This window comes from Venturia canescens, chromosome 3, assembly GCF_019457755.1.
Source record: "Venturia canescens isolate UGA chromosome 3, ASM1945775v1, whole genome shotgun sequence".
Taxonomy (NCBI): domain Eukaryota; kingdom Metazoa; phylum Arthropoda; class Insecta; order Hymenoptera; family Ichneumonidae; genus Venturia; species Venturia canescens.
This window is the reverse complement of record NC_057423.1, coordinates 2,492,392-2,509,723: the sequence shown is the minus strand read 5'-3', so window position 1 is coordinate 2,509,723 and position 17,332 is coordinate 2,492,392. Positions and strand designations below refer to the sequence as shown.

At 41.5% G+C, this 17,332-nt stretch overlaps 3 protein-coding genes across 4 annotated transcripts; 2 read left to right on the top strand and 1 right to left on the bottom strand.

The window, feature by feature from the left end:
* The first annotated feature begins 95 nt into the window (after window positions 1-95).
* Window positions 96-2,608, top strand: LOC122408374 (glucose dehydrogenase [FAD, quinone]-like). Its single transcript, XM_043415111.1, has 2 exons — window positions 96-2,035; window positions 2,151-2,608. Exons 1-2 carry the CDS (start codon window positions 179-181, stop codon window positions 2,301-2,303), a joined length of 2,010 nt encoding a protein of 669 aa, XP_043271046.1. The 5' UTR covers window positions 96-178; the 3' UTR covers window positions 2,304-2,608.
* Window positions 2,609-3,077: 469 nt separating this feature from the next.
* Window positions 3,078-11,576, bottom strand: LOC122408373 (glucose dehydrogenase [FAD, quinone]-like). Of its 2 annotated transcripts, XM_043415110.1 has the most exons (6): window positions 11,513-11,576; window positions 10,617-10,837; window positions 9,149-10,482; window positions 7,646-7,989; window positions 7,049-7,473; window positions 3,078-5,721 (listed from the first exon to the last, which is right to left on the bottom strand). In XM_043415110.1, exons 3-6 carry the CDS (start codon window positions 10,063-10,065, stop codon window positions 5,359-5,361), a joined length of 2,049 nt encoding a protein of 682 aa, XP_043271045.1. In that variant the 5' UTR covers window positions 10,066-10,482; window positions 10,617-10,837; window positions 11,513-11,576; the 3' UTR covers window positions 3,078-5,358. The 2 variants fall into 2 exon arrangements, with proteins under 2 accessions (XP_043271045.1, XP_043271044.1); XM_043415109.1 differs by lacking the exon at window positions 11,513-11,576 and having other exon boundaries at window positions 10,617-11,211.
* A 1,300-nt stretch (window positions 11,577-12,876) lies between these two features.
* Window positions 12,877-17,059, top strand: LOC122407820 (Ral interacting protein). Its single transcript, XM_043414254.1, has 9 exons — window positions 12,877-13,224; window positions 13,534-13,672; window positions 14,315-14,562; window positions 14,646-14,907; window positions 15,082-15,262; window positions 15,375-15,689; window positions 15,796-16,180; window positions 16,287-16,537; window positions 16,663-17,059. Exons 1-9 carry the CDS (start codon window positions 13,140-13,142, stop codon window positions 16,792-16,794), a joined length of 1,998 nt encoding a protein of 665 aa, XP_043270189.1. The 5' UTR covers window positions 12,877-13,139; the 3' UTR covers window positions 16,795-17,059.
* Window positions 17,060-17,332: the final 273 nt, after the last annotated feature.

Sequence of the window (17,332 nt, the reverse complement as noted above, 5' to 3'; positions counted from 1 at the left end):
TTTCTAATAAATAAATAAATAAGTTATGTCTCCTCTTGCAAACAGTTGGCTCCATGGAAGGAGGAGGGAGCACTCGTGAGAGTATAAATGAGCTGTGCCGAGGTTTAATCCGGCCTGACCCAATTGAATTATTGAAAAACAGTTCTGTTGGACACTCCTCACGAGTGTGAATTTCACAATGACGTCTGTCAGTCGATTGTTTAAACGGGAGATAAAAAAGTGTTCGTTAATTTTTCTCTCGATTCTGTATTTACCTCAGTTTCTTCTATTGCCTACGAGGGTGGTGAGCTCTTCTGATTTTTTGCCGTTTTCATTGAATCCGGGCAACGACGATGACGCTCGTGATCCATCGGTGACTAAGTATTTCGACAAAGCTTTTGATTTCGTACCCGATGGAATTGATGCTTTAATCACGGGATCGAGAGTCATGGAAATACCGGAAAAAAGTGCAAACGTTCCTCCGGATTCTCGGTTCGACTTCGTCGTCGTAGGCGCTGGAACAGCTGGAGCGACTATCGCATCGAGGTTGAGCGAAATTAAGGGAGTTTCGGTTCTCCTCATCGAAGCCGGTGGCGACGAGAAGCTCTTCATGGACGTCCCGGCGCTCGTGAATTTATTGCAATTCAGCAAAGATCTCAATTGGCAGTACAAAACCGAGCCGTCGAACGAGTACTGTCTCGGGATGGAGGCTCATCGGTGCAAGTGGCCACGGGGTCGTGTCATCGGGGGCAGCAGCGTTCTCAATTCCCTGATGGCCGTGCGGGGCAACAAAAGGGACTACGATCGTTGGTCCCGGCTGGGAAACGACGGATGGTCCTGGGAGGAAGTTTTGCCGTACTTCCGGAAGCTCGAGGCCATGGGAATCGCCGAGTTTCGGAACGACACGAAGCACCACAACGTCGGTGGACCGGTGAGCATAAATTACGTGCCCTTCCGGAGTCCGATAGCGAAGGCCTTCGTCAAAGCTGGGAAAGAGCTCGGCTGGGACGAGGTTGACTACAACGGGGAACGACAAACCGGGTTCTCGTTCATCCAGACCAACACTAAAGATGGTATGAGACTCAGCAGCAATAGAGCTTACCTGCGCCCGAACGAAAAACGAAAGAATCTTTCGATAACGAAGCGAAGTCTCGTGAGGAAGATCATCATCGACGAGGAATCGAAGCGTGCTCTCGGGGTCGAATTCGTTAAAGAGGGCGAGACGATCAGGGTCTGGGCGAAGAAGGAAGTGATCCTGAGCGCCGGAGCCATCGGCTCGCCCCAAATACTTATGCTTTCCGGTATCGGACCGAGGGAACACTTGGAAAGCTTTGGCATCAGAGTCTTAAGGGACTCTCCGGTCGGCGAGAACCTCCAGGATCACATCGCCTACGGGGGCCTCGTGTTTTTGCTCGATCAGCCTGTCGGCATTTCGGGTAAAGATCTTTTTAATCCACTGAAGCCTCCCCTCTGGCAGTTCCTTCTGCGCAGAGAAGGGCCCCTCGCGTCACCCGGTGCTGTTGAAGGAATCGCTTTTGTCAACGTCGACGATCCATCCGATCCTGGGGATTATCCGAACATGGAATTACTCTTCGTAAGCAATTCGGTCGCGACGGCGCCCCTCTTTCGTGAAAATGTCGGCCTGGATGAAGGCTTTTGGAGGAAAACGTTTGCCAATGTCACTGCTGAATACTCCTGGACCATTTTCCCCATGTTACTCAGGCCCAAAAGTCGTGGGAAGATTCTTCTTTCCGATACCGATGTCCGCAAGCATCCTAGAATCATACCAAATTACATGAAAGATCCGGAGGACGTGAGAATACTCATTAAGGGGGTCAGGCTCGCGCTCAAACTCGGCAAAACATATTCGATGCAAAGATTTGGCTCCGAATTGCACGCTACCCCGGTCAGTGGTTGCGAATTCTTCGAATACGACTCCGACGATTATTGGGAATGCGCTATTCGACATTTTACTATGAATATTTACCATTACTCGGGCACTTGCAAAATGGGAGCTCAAAGGGACCCGACTGCGGTCGTCAATCCGAGGTTACAGGTCAGTTTTCAAACGGTCATCATTTCCCATCTTTCCATTTTGTCCCAAACTGTGAATGCTCATCGAAGCTTCCTCTTTTCTTCTATTTTCATGTTTTGTTCTACTCCCATTTAAGGTCATTGGGATCCAAGGGCTCAGGGTCGCGGATGCTTCCATAATGCCTGAAATTCCAAGCGGACATACCAACATTCCAACGTTCATGATCGCTGAAAAGTTGGCTGATATGGTTAAACAAGATTGGGGTTATTTAACTGACCCTTTGCCATAGTGGTTGGGTCCTCTTTCCCCGGAGCCTTAAGGAGTTTACCATAATTAGACGGCCTAAAAAAGACTTCACGAATTTTTTTGACCGGTATAAATTATAAATGTGAATATAAAAAGTGTTAGGCCTAAAAAATACACTCTTAAATTACAAGAAAAAAAATTTTATATTTATTTTACTCAGTTTTCGTACAGAAAAATGAGGGAGAAGGCAAGTCCAGAAAAAAGATGGGGGTGGCGCCGTTGATAAAATCTCTGGAACGGATGATGGGGAAAAAAAAACGGTTTTAGATTAAATAAGTAATTGACTGTAGCGCGTATCATACGATTTTTGCAAAAATCACAAGATCGTGACCATATTTACGAAAAAGCACGTTTTTTCGTCGTTTTTTGCAAAAATGCAATAGTTGCACTCAACATTTCAAAAACGTAATTTTGAGAAAAACGCGTTTGAACAAAGGCAGGTAGACTGTTCAGATTTCTTTATAAAATTCTAGTGTGATACTTTCAAATATATATACTTTCGAAAAATGCAATAAAAAAATGGATTTTTTGAAAATTCTCATCAGGGTAGACCCCTTAAGAAGAAATAGCTCATATGTCAATGTCAAATCATGAGATAATCGTCAGTGTAAATGGAATTGTGAATGGGGCGAATCAGCAGAAACGATGATGATGATTTTAGGCATTTCATTTCGTTCATCCTCCAATGGAAGAACGAGTTGAATCAAACAAAAATTTCAATAAATTCAATATCAAGTACAAGTTACGAATCGAAGTATACAATGAGAGACATTCTAATTTATTTTGCATTCTTGACTACAGTCGAGCCTTTACCGTCGCAGAGATTGTAGCAGCAATAAATTACCTGCATAGCACGCTTAAAATAGCTCTTAAAAAATACACAGCGAGTCGTTCACACATTGTATACAAAATAAATACTACCAAAGATCATAATGATCGCTGCGAGGAGTCATTATATTGTTAATTATGATTTTTATCAAAAAATAAGTACAAAGTATTACAGTCCATAAACATACGTTTTGACAAACGATTTTGACTCGTCTTCGCGTTAAACACACACACACACACACACACACTTTTGTTTCTCAATAATTGAGATGAAGAAACGCTTTTTCTTTGCTTATCAAATAAAAACGAAAAGAGCCACGTAAATACGTTTGGAAGGCGAATTGTAGAAAATAGAAATTCGCTTATTTTTGGACCTGTTTGCTCCATTGAGCCGTTGTCGAGTCTCGTGGCCCTCGAATCAACGGCACCGGAGACTTGCGTTGCCATTCTACGTTCAATTTTATTTCATGCACTTCGTTACGAGCTTTAATGGAAGCACAGGACGATGAGCTTTTGTCAAATCTTCTTTCGTATCCTGGTCCCAGGAATTGTGTCCTTCTGCTTGGCCAACCTATGACCGTGCATCAGCGTCGGCACAGCAACACTAAATCACATCTCGAACGCCAGATTCCGAAATTTTTCAGGCTTCAATTAGTTTAGCTGTGAATTAGACTATGAATTTAAATTTAAATTGAGAATACTCCAGTGATTTTCAGCAAATAAACGGGAGCCACTCTTTCGGTAATAAATCCCCGGATCGTTTTAAATCCTTTTTTTTTATTGAATAATCGAAACTTTGATCAATCAACTATCGAAAACCATCCGCACATCTCAATCCCTGGAGTCTCTCAACTGACACAACTTGCCACAGAAAACATGCAACAGAGTAGCTCATGAATTTATGAGACAAACGTCAAACTGCTTACATTAGTTCTCTCTTCGTTGCATAATTACTATAACGTACTACGACTTATGAACATTTTATAGAATTCATTTGATTCATATTTCTCATGAAAAGATTTATAAAAGTTGTGGTGACTTGGGACAAGGAGCCGTAATAAGACGAACACACGGGTATACGTATAGGTGCATATCCTTTATCATTCAGTTAATTGATGAGTACTCGATACGACCTCGGTCCGAGCTTGACTGACTCGTTATATGGTAGTTCAACCCGCAAGTACCTCTTACGACCTACTTTGATCCCACATTGACGAGGCATCACCTTACAGACACGGGATGCCATAAAAGTATCAAAAAGCTGATGGGTGTACCCAAAAGAAACTTTCTAGTTTCACAGCGAATAAATTAAATTCAGCTAAATTTGTATTATTCAATGATCGAGCATCTTCAACAATCATTTTGGCCACAATAAGGTATTGAATGATTGAAAAATAAGATTCTTTTTTGAAAGTCAATTTCTCAAGTGATGTTACGTGAAACCGTGTTAACTAGGATTGAATATTCAAAAAATATTCTGCGAAATATTTTCCATTGGAAACCTGGTAAAAATATTTGAAAAAAATCAAAATGTGCTATAAAAACGCACATTTTTTGATATGTTAATTCTTAACTGCGCTGAAGCTTGCAACGTTGGAGTCCAACGAAATGAACGATAAAAACATTTGTTATTCACCAATTTTTTATTTCACGAAGTATCGGTGCAGCTTGAAAAACTACGAATTGCAAATTCGTCAGGGAACGAAATTGGAGAATTACTGGAATTATTGGGGGCTTTTTTTCACATCATTTCGTTGGACTCCAACGTTGCAAACTTCAGGGTCACCGCGAGCGCGAGAGAGGTAGCTCCAAATTTCGAAATCGAAATTCTTTATTTGACACAGTCTGATAGATTAAAAAAGGCTCTGTCAGTCGACTTTTGCCATCGTCCTGCGCTTTTAATCGGTCAAACTGTGTCAAAGAATTTCGATTTTGAAAATTCCAAGTGAGCTTAGTCAACTGATCCATATTCTTAAATGGAGAGTGACAAAATGAAATAAATTAAAAATGATGATATAATACTTTTGTAGACCTATCGATAAATGAATTGATTAGTGAGGACTAATTAGAAAAAACGACTGAACCTGCTTCAACGATTTAGGTCAAGTCACTGGTCTCTCAACTCCAGAAAATCTGTGTCACATTCTCTTCGCCGTATGATTAACGCGTCGAAAAATAGTGAAAAATATTGAAGTGAACGAAGTACAGCATCATTTGAATGATTTATCATACGTGAGCCAATCCTGTTTGATCATATCGCTGGCTTTCTCACCGATCATGTAAGTCGGCGCATTCGTATGTCCGGATACGAGCAACGGCATGATGCTCGCGTCGACGACCCTGAGGCCCTTAATACCGTGGACCCTGAGCCGAGCATCAACGACGCCTTCGTTTTCGCGGGGGCTCATTTTGCACGTGCCGACGAAGTGGCCCAAGGTCGTTGAGACTTGACGAGCTGCGCACGACCAGTACTCGTCGGTGTTGAACTCCAGGTGATTGCAACCGGGAAAAGTCACGGGTAGGAGACTCGTGTTGAAACGCTCGAATGCACGCGTGGACGCAACTTCGATTGCCTATTAAAACAGAAATACTTTCATGGTCGCAACGTTACAGGCTGATCTTAAAAAAAATATCTTTGTTAACTCGAATCCACTTTTTCAATCTGACGCGTAACACCCCAAAAATTTATCTCATTCTCGCTTCAATGAACCGATTCATTTGAATCGAAAGTTCATTCCGGTTCGTTTGGTTTCGTACGGTTTATCGAATCGTTACGATTTTCGAAACTTTGGTGGGACACATTTTCATGAATGTTCAAAAATTCGTGAATTTTCTCCTTAAGGATTCCTTTCACGTACCCGAATATTCTATAAATAACTGATTTTTAATAACAGTAAAGTAAAAGTGCATGCGAATAGATTGGAGAAATTTCAGGTCAGGCTACCGAACATTTAATGAAGAATTAAAACTCCAAAAATCGTGAAATTTATACGGGAGCTTATGAAGATTCAATCAGCACCAAATTTCGATTCAATAATTCATATACTAAATATTTCTAAATTCCTGATACAAACTGTCTCACAGATAGAACAAAATATAAAGAATCTATAGCGACGATAAAAATAAAGGGTCACCGAGTGCTTAAAAGAGATATAAACGATAGAAGTGAAAAAATGACAGAAGCAGAAGCTTTTCCTATGTAACCGCGACTTCTCGGAGGTTAGGAATCAGTCCAAATTTCGAGTGCCCCAATTTGCGTCTTCAAAAAATACAGTCATGCGAAAGGAATACGTTAAGGGCATAAGAATTGTGGACACCAGATTTGAGAGACTGTTCAAATAAGTTCTCCACGAATAAGGATGCGGAAAATATCTTCGATAATAAACTGTCAGTTGTTGCTGATCGATTTTTTAAAAATATTCCATTAAGGTAAATTCGTACGTTAATGTTCTAACAGAAAATCGACTCCGCTTTCGAAGGTGGGAATATCCTTGAGCAACTTTGACGAAAAATATCAAACACCTGAATCCCTGGGAATTCTTTCGCTTTCGAAATGAATCAATATCAAAGTTGAAGATTAGCATTTATTTTTTTCATCGTCTGATTTGCATAAAAGAAAGCCTGGTACCCAGCACGGCCTTGGAGAAGAATTTTTTATTTTTTCCGCAAGGACGATCTAATCTCGGGAAATAATGACGTGTTTGATCGCGAGATTTTTGTCATTTCGATTGCGTTGATTCACAACGAAAGTCGAGCGAGTCATATTTTTGAGCGAAAAATGAAAAAGTTTCGAGTTGTTTCTTCGTCGATTTCGTCACAGTTGGGGACGAAGTTGGGGACAAAATTTCACTCGAATTTCGAGGGTTTTGGCATCTCGATTTTCCAGCGTGCTTCCCTCACCTTCTTTATGCCTCTGACCATCGTGTCAAGGTCATCCTGGTCATCGAAATAATTGGCTTCGAGGACCGGCCAATAGAACGGATTGGCACTTCTCAGTTTGACTCGGCCACGACTTTTCGGATGGAGGAGCACCGGAACGATGCTAAAAGCATCGAGGCCCTTGTATTCGTGGAACACCCTCTCGTACCATTCCTCCGAAATGCCGTAGATGCTTCTCAAGCTGCCGGAAGCATCGCCGGTCAATGATCCCGAGCCGAGCACGAGCTCGATGTCCGGTATCTCCGGAGCCTTCTCTATTATCCCTTCGCTCGTCTTTTGTCCATTCGAAAAGCTCGAGTTCTTCGCCTTGCTCTCCGTCGCGAGGGGGCTTTCGAGACTGTTGAACGAGTTGTCGGAAGCTGGTAACGATTTCTTCTTCGGCGATCCTGCGATTGAAAAAATCCGCGTTATCAACGACCTTAATCTCAGGAGCTTAAGAAGTAAACGCGATGAAACGCCAGAACTTGCGTTTCTATGTTCTATACGATGTGAAAAAACTCGAAAACTGCAATCGAAACGACCCAATAATCGCGTTTGTCAGTATTCTTTGAACGTTACCGGGCTTAAGGGGAGGTTTTCGTTTGGTATTGACGAAGGCGATGGCTTCAGCGCCTCCGGGGAGCGTGAGCGGGCCTTTTCCTTTGGTCAAGTACTTGAGGGTGTTGGCTGGATCAGAGAAGACTCGAGATTCGACGATGGTGATGGTCTCATTGACGAGAAAGGTCAAGGCGCCCATGCTCGTATGATCCTGAAGATTGTAGCCGACCGGCAAGTCCTCGATGACGCCGATGCCCAAATCCTCGAGATGTTTTCTCGGTCCAACACCCGAGAGCATCAGCAGCTGGGGGGAGTTCAGGGTCCCTGCGCTCAGGAGCACTTCTTTCTTCGCTTTTACGAAATACCTGAAAGCATTTTCATTTTCTCCATTATTATCAATGTGCTTGACGATTCTTCGTATCGGCGAGTCGTAAAACTGCGTTAGTGCGCTTCGCCACCGAAGTCTATGAGAGTAATTTATGGAATTCATGGCCCCATTGAGTTCTTACGGCTTCTTACGAGCATCGTTGTGAGAAACGTTATTTTTATTTTAGAAACAATTATTAAACCGAGCAACGGACTCGTTTGAATAACGACTTTTTTCTATTATGGGTAAGATAATAATCGTCTTTTACAGTCATCTTTGTTAGCCGCAACAATAATGACGAAAAGGAGATAAAAAGCTACGAGGCTCCATCGATTTAATGGATTTAGCCGATTCGCATTTACGGGCACAAATTATGATGAGGAAACCCAACAGTTGGAAATCTGGAATTCGTTCATTAATCGAAAGAGCTAAAAGTCGGATTTTTGTATTAGAAATAACGAAATAAAAGTAGAGAAAGTCCTCGCAGTTGCGAGGACGTGAGAATTTTTTCGAAATCACAATAACTCAAAGCTAAAATAGGCATGCCACATTTTTTTCTAAGCATTATCATCCATAAAAAATGATACCGCGATGAATTTTAGAGAGGGGGAAGGTAAAAGTTTTATTGAAAATTTTCTTATTAAATCTGGAAAAAATCACGAAGGGGAAGGTGAGAAAATCAGAATACGAAATAAGAAGAAGAACGAATACTGAAAGAATTACTGATTACAGTAGCTAAGAAATTGAAATTTCGCTAATAAAAACAAAATTGTGTTTTTTTGACCATCCCTATTAATGAAATTCATCGTAATATAATTTTTCATCAGTATTATGGGTTGCCAAAAATGTTGGGACCATTTTTCATTGATGCGACAATAGCGAAGAAACGGGAATTTCATTAGAATTTTTCTAAAAATCTTTTTTTCCGGTTTTTGTACCTCCCCCTCTCTAAAACGAAACCCCATATAATTTTTTCTCGATGATAATGTTGAACAAAATGTCAGGACCATTTCGAGCAAAAGTAATTATTGTAAGTATTTCCGTAAATATGGAAAGGACTCTCGATTGAGCGTTCGAAGCGCTTCCGGATGAATCGAAAGAGTGAAAAACGGCTGAAAATGGATGGGTTGAGAAGCGAGATGAAAAAATCTCGTAACCTTTGTCTGTTTTTAATGAACTCAACGCCAACGGCAGTTTTGCTTTTGGGGTCGATGATGATTTTCGTGACTTTTGAGTGTTTGGAGAGATGTAAGTTGGCCCGATATCGGATGGGTCTGAGGAAAGCTTTGCTGGCGCTGACGCGTCGTCCGTTGCGAAGGTTGACCTGAGCAGGGCCGAAGCCGAGGGGGTCTCGGTCGTTGTAGTCCTTGAGGGAGTAGCCGATTTCTTCGCCAGCTCGAAGGAACGAGTCCCTCAAGGGTGAGACGTAGGGGACCGTGGTTACGTCGAGGTAGCCGTTTTTGCCCCGTTTCCCCTTCGTTCTAATTCCAGGAGTGTTGTCGTCGAACTTGACGTTCTCGGAGCGCTCGAAATAAGGGAGAACTTGCTCGTAGGACCAGCCGGGGTTCCCGAGGGCCGACCAGGCGTCGTAATCGGCCTGGGAGCCGCGGGAATGAATCATGTAATTGATGACGGAGGTGCCGCCGACGGCTTTGCCGCGTGGCCAGTTGCAGCGGCCCTCGATCATGGCGAGGCAGTAGCCCGAGCTCCCGTTCCCGCTCGGTTCAGTTTTGTAGCCCCAGTTGTAAGCGGTGATCTGCATCAAGGGCGCGAAAAGGGGAATGTCCGTGAGGAAAATCTCGTCCTTCCCGGCCTCGAGGAGGAGCACGTTCCACTGATGAATTTCTGTCAAACGGTTAGCGAGAACAGAGCCGCCGGAACCGGCGCCTACGATCACGAAGTCGTACTCGTTTCTCAAGGGATCGGCGTCCCCGAGGAGACCCTTCGGCGGTGGCGGAAACCCGGTGTAATAATCGTGGATCTCTTTCAATATGCCGAGGGGAAGGGTGCTCGAAGAATCACCGAGGAGCAGGACGAAAGCGATGAGAAAAAGGCTCCCCTTGGGTTCCGTCATTGCGTGCTCGATCCCTGGCGTTAGCTCGACGACTCTCCGCCCGTTCTTATCGCCCCGGTTTATCCGGCGTTCAATCAAGCTCGTACGCTCGGTGCAATCGCTGCGTTCGATTCCAATCTCTGCTCAAGTCCCCTTCGCTTTGGTCCGCTTTTTTGCATCCTTTTTTTCCAGGCTGTCCCTGAAATTCGACGCTCGATTTATTTCAAAATGTCCTCGTATTTTCATCCGACAAGTGCACTCGAGCGCCCGTTTATCGGCTATTAATATTCTCCTCGTTGCCCAACAATTCTCGGATTCTTCGTCGGAGCTCTACGCGCAGCTAGTTCCAATGCGTTCCGCGATGACCTTGGACGACGATTCCGCATCGCTCCTCCTTTCCTCGGCCCTGGCAAATGCTCACGGCCTCTGAGATCGAGTCTGAAAGTATCGCTTCGAATAATTATCAATTTCCACTATTTTGTGTTCCGTTCGTATGCGCGACGCCTCGTCGAGCCAACGTTTGGCATCGATGTTACCCGGTCAAAGCCAAAGATACAGGAATTTCGTCTTACCGATTGTGGCGCGAGGTTGAACGACCGTCCGTTTGGATAACGGTCCTCCTGTCACATACTACACCCCGAATTTTTTCCGGCTCCGTCAAGAAACCCGTTAATTTATGCGGCACCAGTATTTCTCCGTCGCTCCCTCCGCCGTCCGCTCTGCCGCCGATCCCGCCGAGATTTTTCGATGATTTTTCACAATTTTTTCATTCCATCCGAGTTCTCGTCGGAGTCTGCGGAGAAAAGTGGGGAAAAAAGGATTAAAAATGCGTGGAGAATTATTCGCTGCTTCCTGTCAGTCCCACGTGACATTTGAAGGGTCCCGAATTTGTTGAAGAATATTTTTGGCAAGCTCGCGGCGAAACGTCGATGAAAATAGTTTTTTTCGATCCTTCAAAAATTCGGGAGATTTATTGAAATAACGATTAATTTGTGTTCGTTTTTAAGTAGAATTTCGTTCGGCGCACTCTCAAGACTCGGTGAAAAAATTCGGCGAGCAAAGGGGGTTTTGAGCACGTTGAAAAAAAATCACTGGTCGCGTCGTTCGGGCAATTCGAAGGTACATTTTTCCCGAGGAGAACGAAAAAAACGGTTTCTCGTCCAAATTGACGCGGCGCTCGCCGGTGTTGATCGATAACTGAACCCGACCGAGATATTCGTCCTTTGGCACGGGTCGGAAAAAAGGGAGGGGTAGACGCATCAAAACATCGAGAGTCAACGGGAAAAAACGAGCTGCCACCGGTCAGGCGGGGGGGGGGGGGGGGGCTCACGGCGAATTAAATCGAGGGAAAGAAAATAAAAAATGTGTCTTCGAGGTCGACCGGTAACAAAGTCTCGTGCTCGTTGTACTAAATGCGTTACCAGATCGATGTTAAAAAGCCGTAAGGTGATCGGATTTCGTAACACACCGAAGAAATTAACTCATCGAAGTAGGCCGTCGCTTGCTGCTGCAGCTTATTATGACGTTACGCGTTTAATTACGCTTAATGCACTGATCAAATCGCGAGGGAATGCGTTTTTTTATTCCTCAAAACAATACGGTTTATCTCTTGAGAATAAACAAGATAATGGGTTGAATGCGTGGGTAAGGGGACCTTGAAAAACGACTTTGGTTCGAGCACACGAATAGCGAGATATACACGTTCGTTTATATTGGTTTAAGGAATTTATGGCGAAAAATCAGTTTTGTTTGCGTGAATAAAATGAATGTTTCGATGCCGGGAGTATGTTCCTTGAGGTTTACATAAAATTACGTGAAAGTTTCACTTGCGAGTTCAGTTTTGATACCGAATGAAAAACAAAACAACTTGGGATCCTCCGGTTTGTGAAATCACCGTTTTCACGCGCGAGTTTAACGATAAAATGTTGAGGATAACCTCGAGAAACTGCAACAATTGACCCCGTTTGCGAATCGAATCACTTATTGGGTCGCGCAGACCTCTTGTAAACTTGACCCTCGTGTCGATCGCCAAGTTTCGTGAAATCTTCAAATTCATTTGCTCGAATTACTAGTTCACACGGAGCTTGAGCGCCCCCTGGCTGATGCTTTTGGTTTTGCCTTTTTTGGTTAGGTTTTCCAAAAATAGGTTCGATTGATATTCATCGAGAAATCAGCAGCGTCGTCACATCACTCGAAGCAAGTATTTTAGCCTGTCTGAAACATTACACTTTCCCTACGTTTTTACGAACAATCGTTGGATCAATTCGGTTACGTGTGTTGAGATATCGGGAAAAACTCTCCGCGCGACGAATGTTCTTGGAGCGCCGTCGATTATTTTCACATATTTTGTTTCCGCGAAAATTTTTATGTAAATTTTTTATATAAAAACTCAATGATTCGGCAAATGATGAAAAACAATACGAATTATTCGAAGAAAAATCACTTGTTCATCTCATTAGCAATAATCCTTGCATTAATTGCGGACTTTTGTTTTGAATATTTAATGTCGTTGCAGCGACATCTATTTACGTTTTCCACATCCCCTCATGCCATATATGCCATATATACACATCACAAAAGCGCTTGAGAAAATAGATTGAAAATAAAATGGAGAATTGGTATAACGAAGCATTCTAAAAACAATTTCCAAGTGAAAAGAGTTTTTTGTATAGTAAAATGAAAACTAGGCTTGTCACGAATCGTCGCCGTAATTCTAAATGTTGACAATTGATTGTTCTTTCTGATAGTGAAACGTGAAAATGTGACATTCGTAAAGATTTCGAATGATCGAAAAGCGCCATCTATCTCTCACGCCTCTTTTTCGCTGCTGCCCTTCTTTCTCTCCACGGGGATCTCGACGCGACAAATGATTTTGTATTCCTATACGCATTATATAGAATCTGTTACGAACACTGTGGATCGCATGAAATAAAAATCAATGGAGCATCGGCAGTGGGGATCGGAGGAGTGGCCAACATAAAGGAAGAGAAGATAAAAATTTGATAAAACGTCAACGGAAGCAAATAAGTGTCAAATAGAGCGAGTGAGTGAGATAAAAAGAGAGAGAGAGAGAGAGAGATAATAGTTTGTGTAGGATGGACTTTGAGAGCCCGGACGTCGAGAAGGAGTTTCCGGGGCTCTATGCATCCGAGTCGGCCCGGAAAAGTAACGAAAGCGATTGTAAGAATCCAAGCAAATTCAATTGAATAATTAACGCTTCAGTGATAATTCGTTTGACGTTTGACGTTTGACAGGACAACATAACCTCGAAGTACTGTTGAATTGTATTTACAACCGCACCGTTGACCCAAATTCACATCTGATCAAAATTCCATTTACTCATTTGTATTTTTCTATCTACTCTCTCGGAAATTGGATGAAATTCAATCGAACATAAATCTAAATCAACGATATATTTTTACTTTCTCGTGATTACTTTATTATCGACATTCATGCCAAAAGTTGATCGTTTTTGGGCTGTTTGAACAGTCAGCGACGAGGGCAGTCACGAAAAACACTCGAAGAAAGAGTTATTAGGTGGAAAACGCAAGGATAAAAAAGATAGGAAGGATCGAGGTTACGCTACTCTGGAAGGCGAGAGCTCTCCCGACGAAGATCAAGAGACAAAGTAAGTCATTTTTATTTATTTCAAGGCTCTTTAAACACAATCATGCTTTTCATTCACCGTTGCTTTGTTTTATTGGCGTATATTCATACTCATAACGGATCATTACTCAATCAATTTTGGCTTAAACAAAGTATATTTTGAATATGCAATTTTCCTTCCAGAATAAAAAATAAGGAACTCTAGTAGAAAATTGATTTTTTTTTAAATAAAATGCAAATCTAAATCCACTGTTCATTTTCTGTCATTGGAACATCTATGCGAGTAAATAATAGTACAATTGTTGAAACATAAATTAGTAAGTTCTATCTCAATATAAAATATGCATTGCCTTTCATTTAGCAAGAGCTTATTAATACAATTAGTTTCAATATTCAAATTGTGTTATATTTGCAAAAGACACCAAGTACATAAAACTTCTTCCATTCTACTGTCATCATGAATGAAAATCAGTTGATACAAAACATCAACGATTTTCTGATCCTGCTACTTTTGATAGCAGTGTGCATTGTAAACTCATATTTTATCGTTAAAGTTTTCATATTTGTTACTAGCAATCATTGTTTATGATTATGCTCTTAAAAAAACATAATTTTTGTGTTATTTCGGTCATACACTACTTATACGAGGGAAACCATTTTTTAGAAGTCCCTCAAAATCTAAAAAAACGAAAGCCTTCAAGTTTCCATCTAAAAAAGAGAAACGCGAGAAATCACGTGAAAAAGATGGCAAAGACAAGGAAACTGAGAAGGACAAGGATAAAAAAAAACGAGACAAAGATGAGAAAGACGTTGATAAGGAAAAGCGCAAGGATAAAGACAAGGATAAGTCTAAACAGAAGGTGAAAGATCGGAAGAAGAGTAAACACGCGGAGGACGGATTGGATATTGGTGGTAAAGCAATTTCTTCATTTCTCTGACACAAGCAAAAAATAGTATTTCATAATTAACTTATATTGTTGGAATTTTATTTTCAGAGGCACAACCAATCTTTGGCGTCAGTTTGCACCTTGCAGTCGAAAGGAGTCGATGCCATGATGGAGTCGAACTTCCTCTTGTCGTTCGGGATTGTATTGACTGCGTAGAAGAATCAGGAATGAATACAGAAGGCTTGTACAGAATTCCAGGTGTCAAATCAAAAGTTCAGCATGTAAAAAAGTTGTACAATCAACGGGAACCTGTAAATATATCCGAGATTGAACCCATGGTTGCAGCGAGTTTGTTAATACTCTTTCTAAGGTTTGCATTTTTCACAAACTCAAAACTACCTTGTGCTTTTCTGTAGATCCGTAAAACGAAGTTACAACAATTCCAATTTTCTTTAGGATAAAGAACTAAAACATCGACATGAATGGTTTGCAAAATGATTTCTTTATAGAAGTGTCTTGAAAAAATGGCGGTTGTATGTTACAGAGAGCTACCGGAACCGGTTCTTGAAAGTAGCGAAGTAATAACGCGTTTTGAGCAAGCGGCCTCAACGAAGGACCTCGCACAACGAGAAACGAAACTTGCCCAATTGACTAAACAGCTTCCTGAATGCAACAGAACTCTTTTAGCGTGGGTGACGCTTCATCTCGATCACCTAACGACCAAAGTAAGTTTCTTTTTGCATCTATTGATCCCATTAATCCATGGCAAATGCAGTCCACTAGAAGGTATTTAAATCTTTTTCAATTATGAGATATGCAAATTTATTTATATTGCAGGAAAAAACTACGAAAATGAACGCCCAGACGGTCGCGATGACGCTCAGTCCGGTTTTGCAAATGAGTCATCGTTTGCTACTCGCACTTTTATTTCACTGCAAAGCTCTCTTCCCCGAAATAAAATTGACGAAATACGTTCCGCCGTTACCGTCGAGTAGTATTAATTTGTTGGAAGGTGCGGAAAAGATTGCTGCAGAATTGGCCAAACAGGAGTCTCTATTGTCACAAATCCACATGCAAATGAACGACGGTTTCGTAACCAAATCGAGGGAGGAACAATTGTGGGAGGTTCAACGTATAATTACACAGCTGAAGGTACAAATTGAAACAAAATATCTGGCTGCTGCATTTCCTCATCACCGCTCATAATTATTTCTTCTCCAAATGAAAAATTTTCATTAATGAGCATGCACTTTTTCAGAGAAAATATAAGACTGTACAGAAATTGGAGGGAGCGGTGCAAAAGAGTCTCGACGAGGAGGTCAAATGTTACGAGGGTATTCAACGAGAGGCAAGGACGAAAACACTCTCGGAAAGTGACGCATCTCACGTGAAACTCGAATCTCGACAGGCGTCAATAACTTCAGTGAAAAAAGATTCCGAAGTTTGGAATATCGAGGATCCCAAAGAAAAACAGCTCCCAAAAAGACGAGCCTCTGGTACGAGTGTTGAGGTCACCGATATCGAACGGAAAAATTCTATTCAGGAAAAAGATACTATTGACGGAATGACCGAAACTCCCACGCTCGTTTCTGAATCATCTAAGGGAGTCGACACTTTGGAATCCCCCCAAGAAGATGAAAAAGGTATTTTTTCAATTTGTCATTCAGCTTGAACTCTTGATGGCATAATTTTTCCCTTGCAATACGCCAAACAAACCTCTGGTATTTAGTTGCAAATATTTTTTTCAAGTCTCGACTGATCCCAGTCCGGAAAATACAATCGATAAACTTCGCGAGAGCTTGATTCACGTGGAATTATTGAATATGCAATCTCAGCTGAAATCTCGAATAGCCCAAGAGAAAAGCGAGATCAAAAGGTTGCTGGAAACTATAGCTGAAAAAGGGCCGGAAAAACCAAAGCCAAAAGAGAGAATTCACTCGCCTAACGAAGCGGAAATTACTGCGATGATACAATTGGGCAAAGAAAATCAGTTACTTGAGGTACAATTTCGAAATTAATTGTTCACTGTACTTAGTCAAAAATTGTATCGAATTAAATTTTAAGATTCTTCAAAAGATTGAAAAAAAAAATTGATTCAGTAATCGATGGTTTCTTACGTTCGCAGAAAAAAATGATGACTCTGATACGCAGTATAATCGAGGAGAGAGATGCCTGCGTGGAACTCCGGGTGCAATTGGCAATGCACCAGCTTCTGTCTCAAAACACAATAAACGACATAATAACGACGAAAATCTGAATGTAATTGTTCTTTCGACTGGCCTCGTACAATAATCTACAGAAAATAAAAAGAAAAAATATACGAGAAATGAAGCAATTTTCAAAAATACTGTCAATTTTTGCTTCTTCTCTTTAAAACCAAGAGGTTTTACTCCAGGTGATTTTTGTCTCTGAATAGAGGAATCATGTATAATTATATAATATACAAATGTGTGAGCCTTCGCGTGATGAGATCTGTATAACTTTTTGTAAAAAATATATATATATCCTTGAAAAGACACAAATTTATTTTATCATTTCGAAATTCACCTCAATCATTTAAATCCAAAATTTTGAAATTATATTTATATTCCAATTATTTCAAGTTTCATTCACCAAAATATTCTGACTATGAATTGTATATTTATGGCATAAAACCGGCAAATTTTTGTGAAAACCTTCAACCTTTGAAAAGGGATGAAATAAATAAAGCTATATTATATATATATATATTATGTCATTAGATTTCTTACCGTACGTCGATACAGCCGAGCTGTGTGTACACACACACGTATACA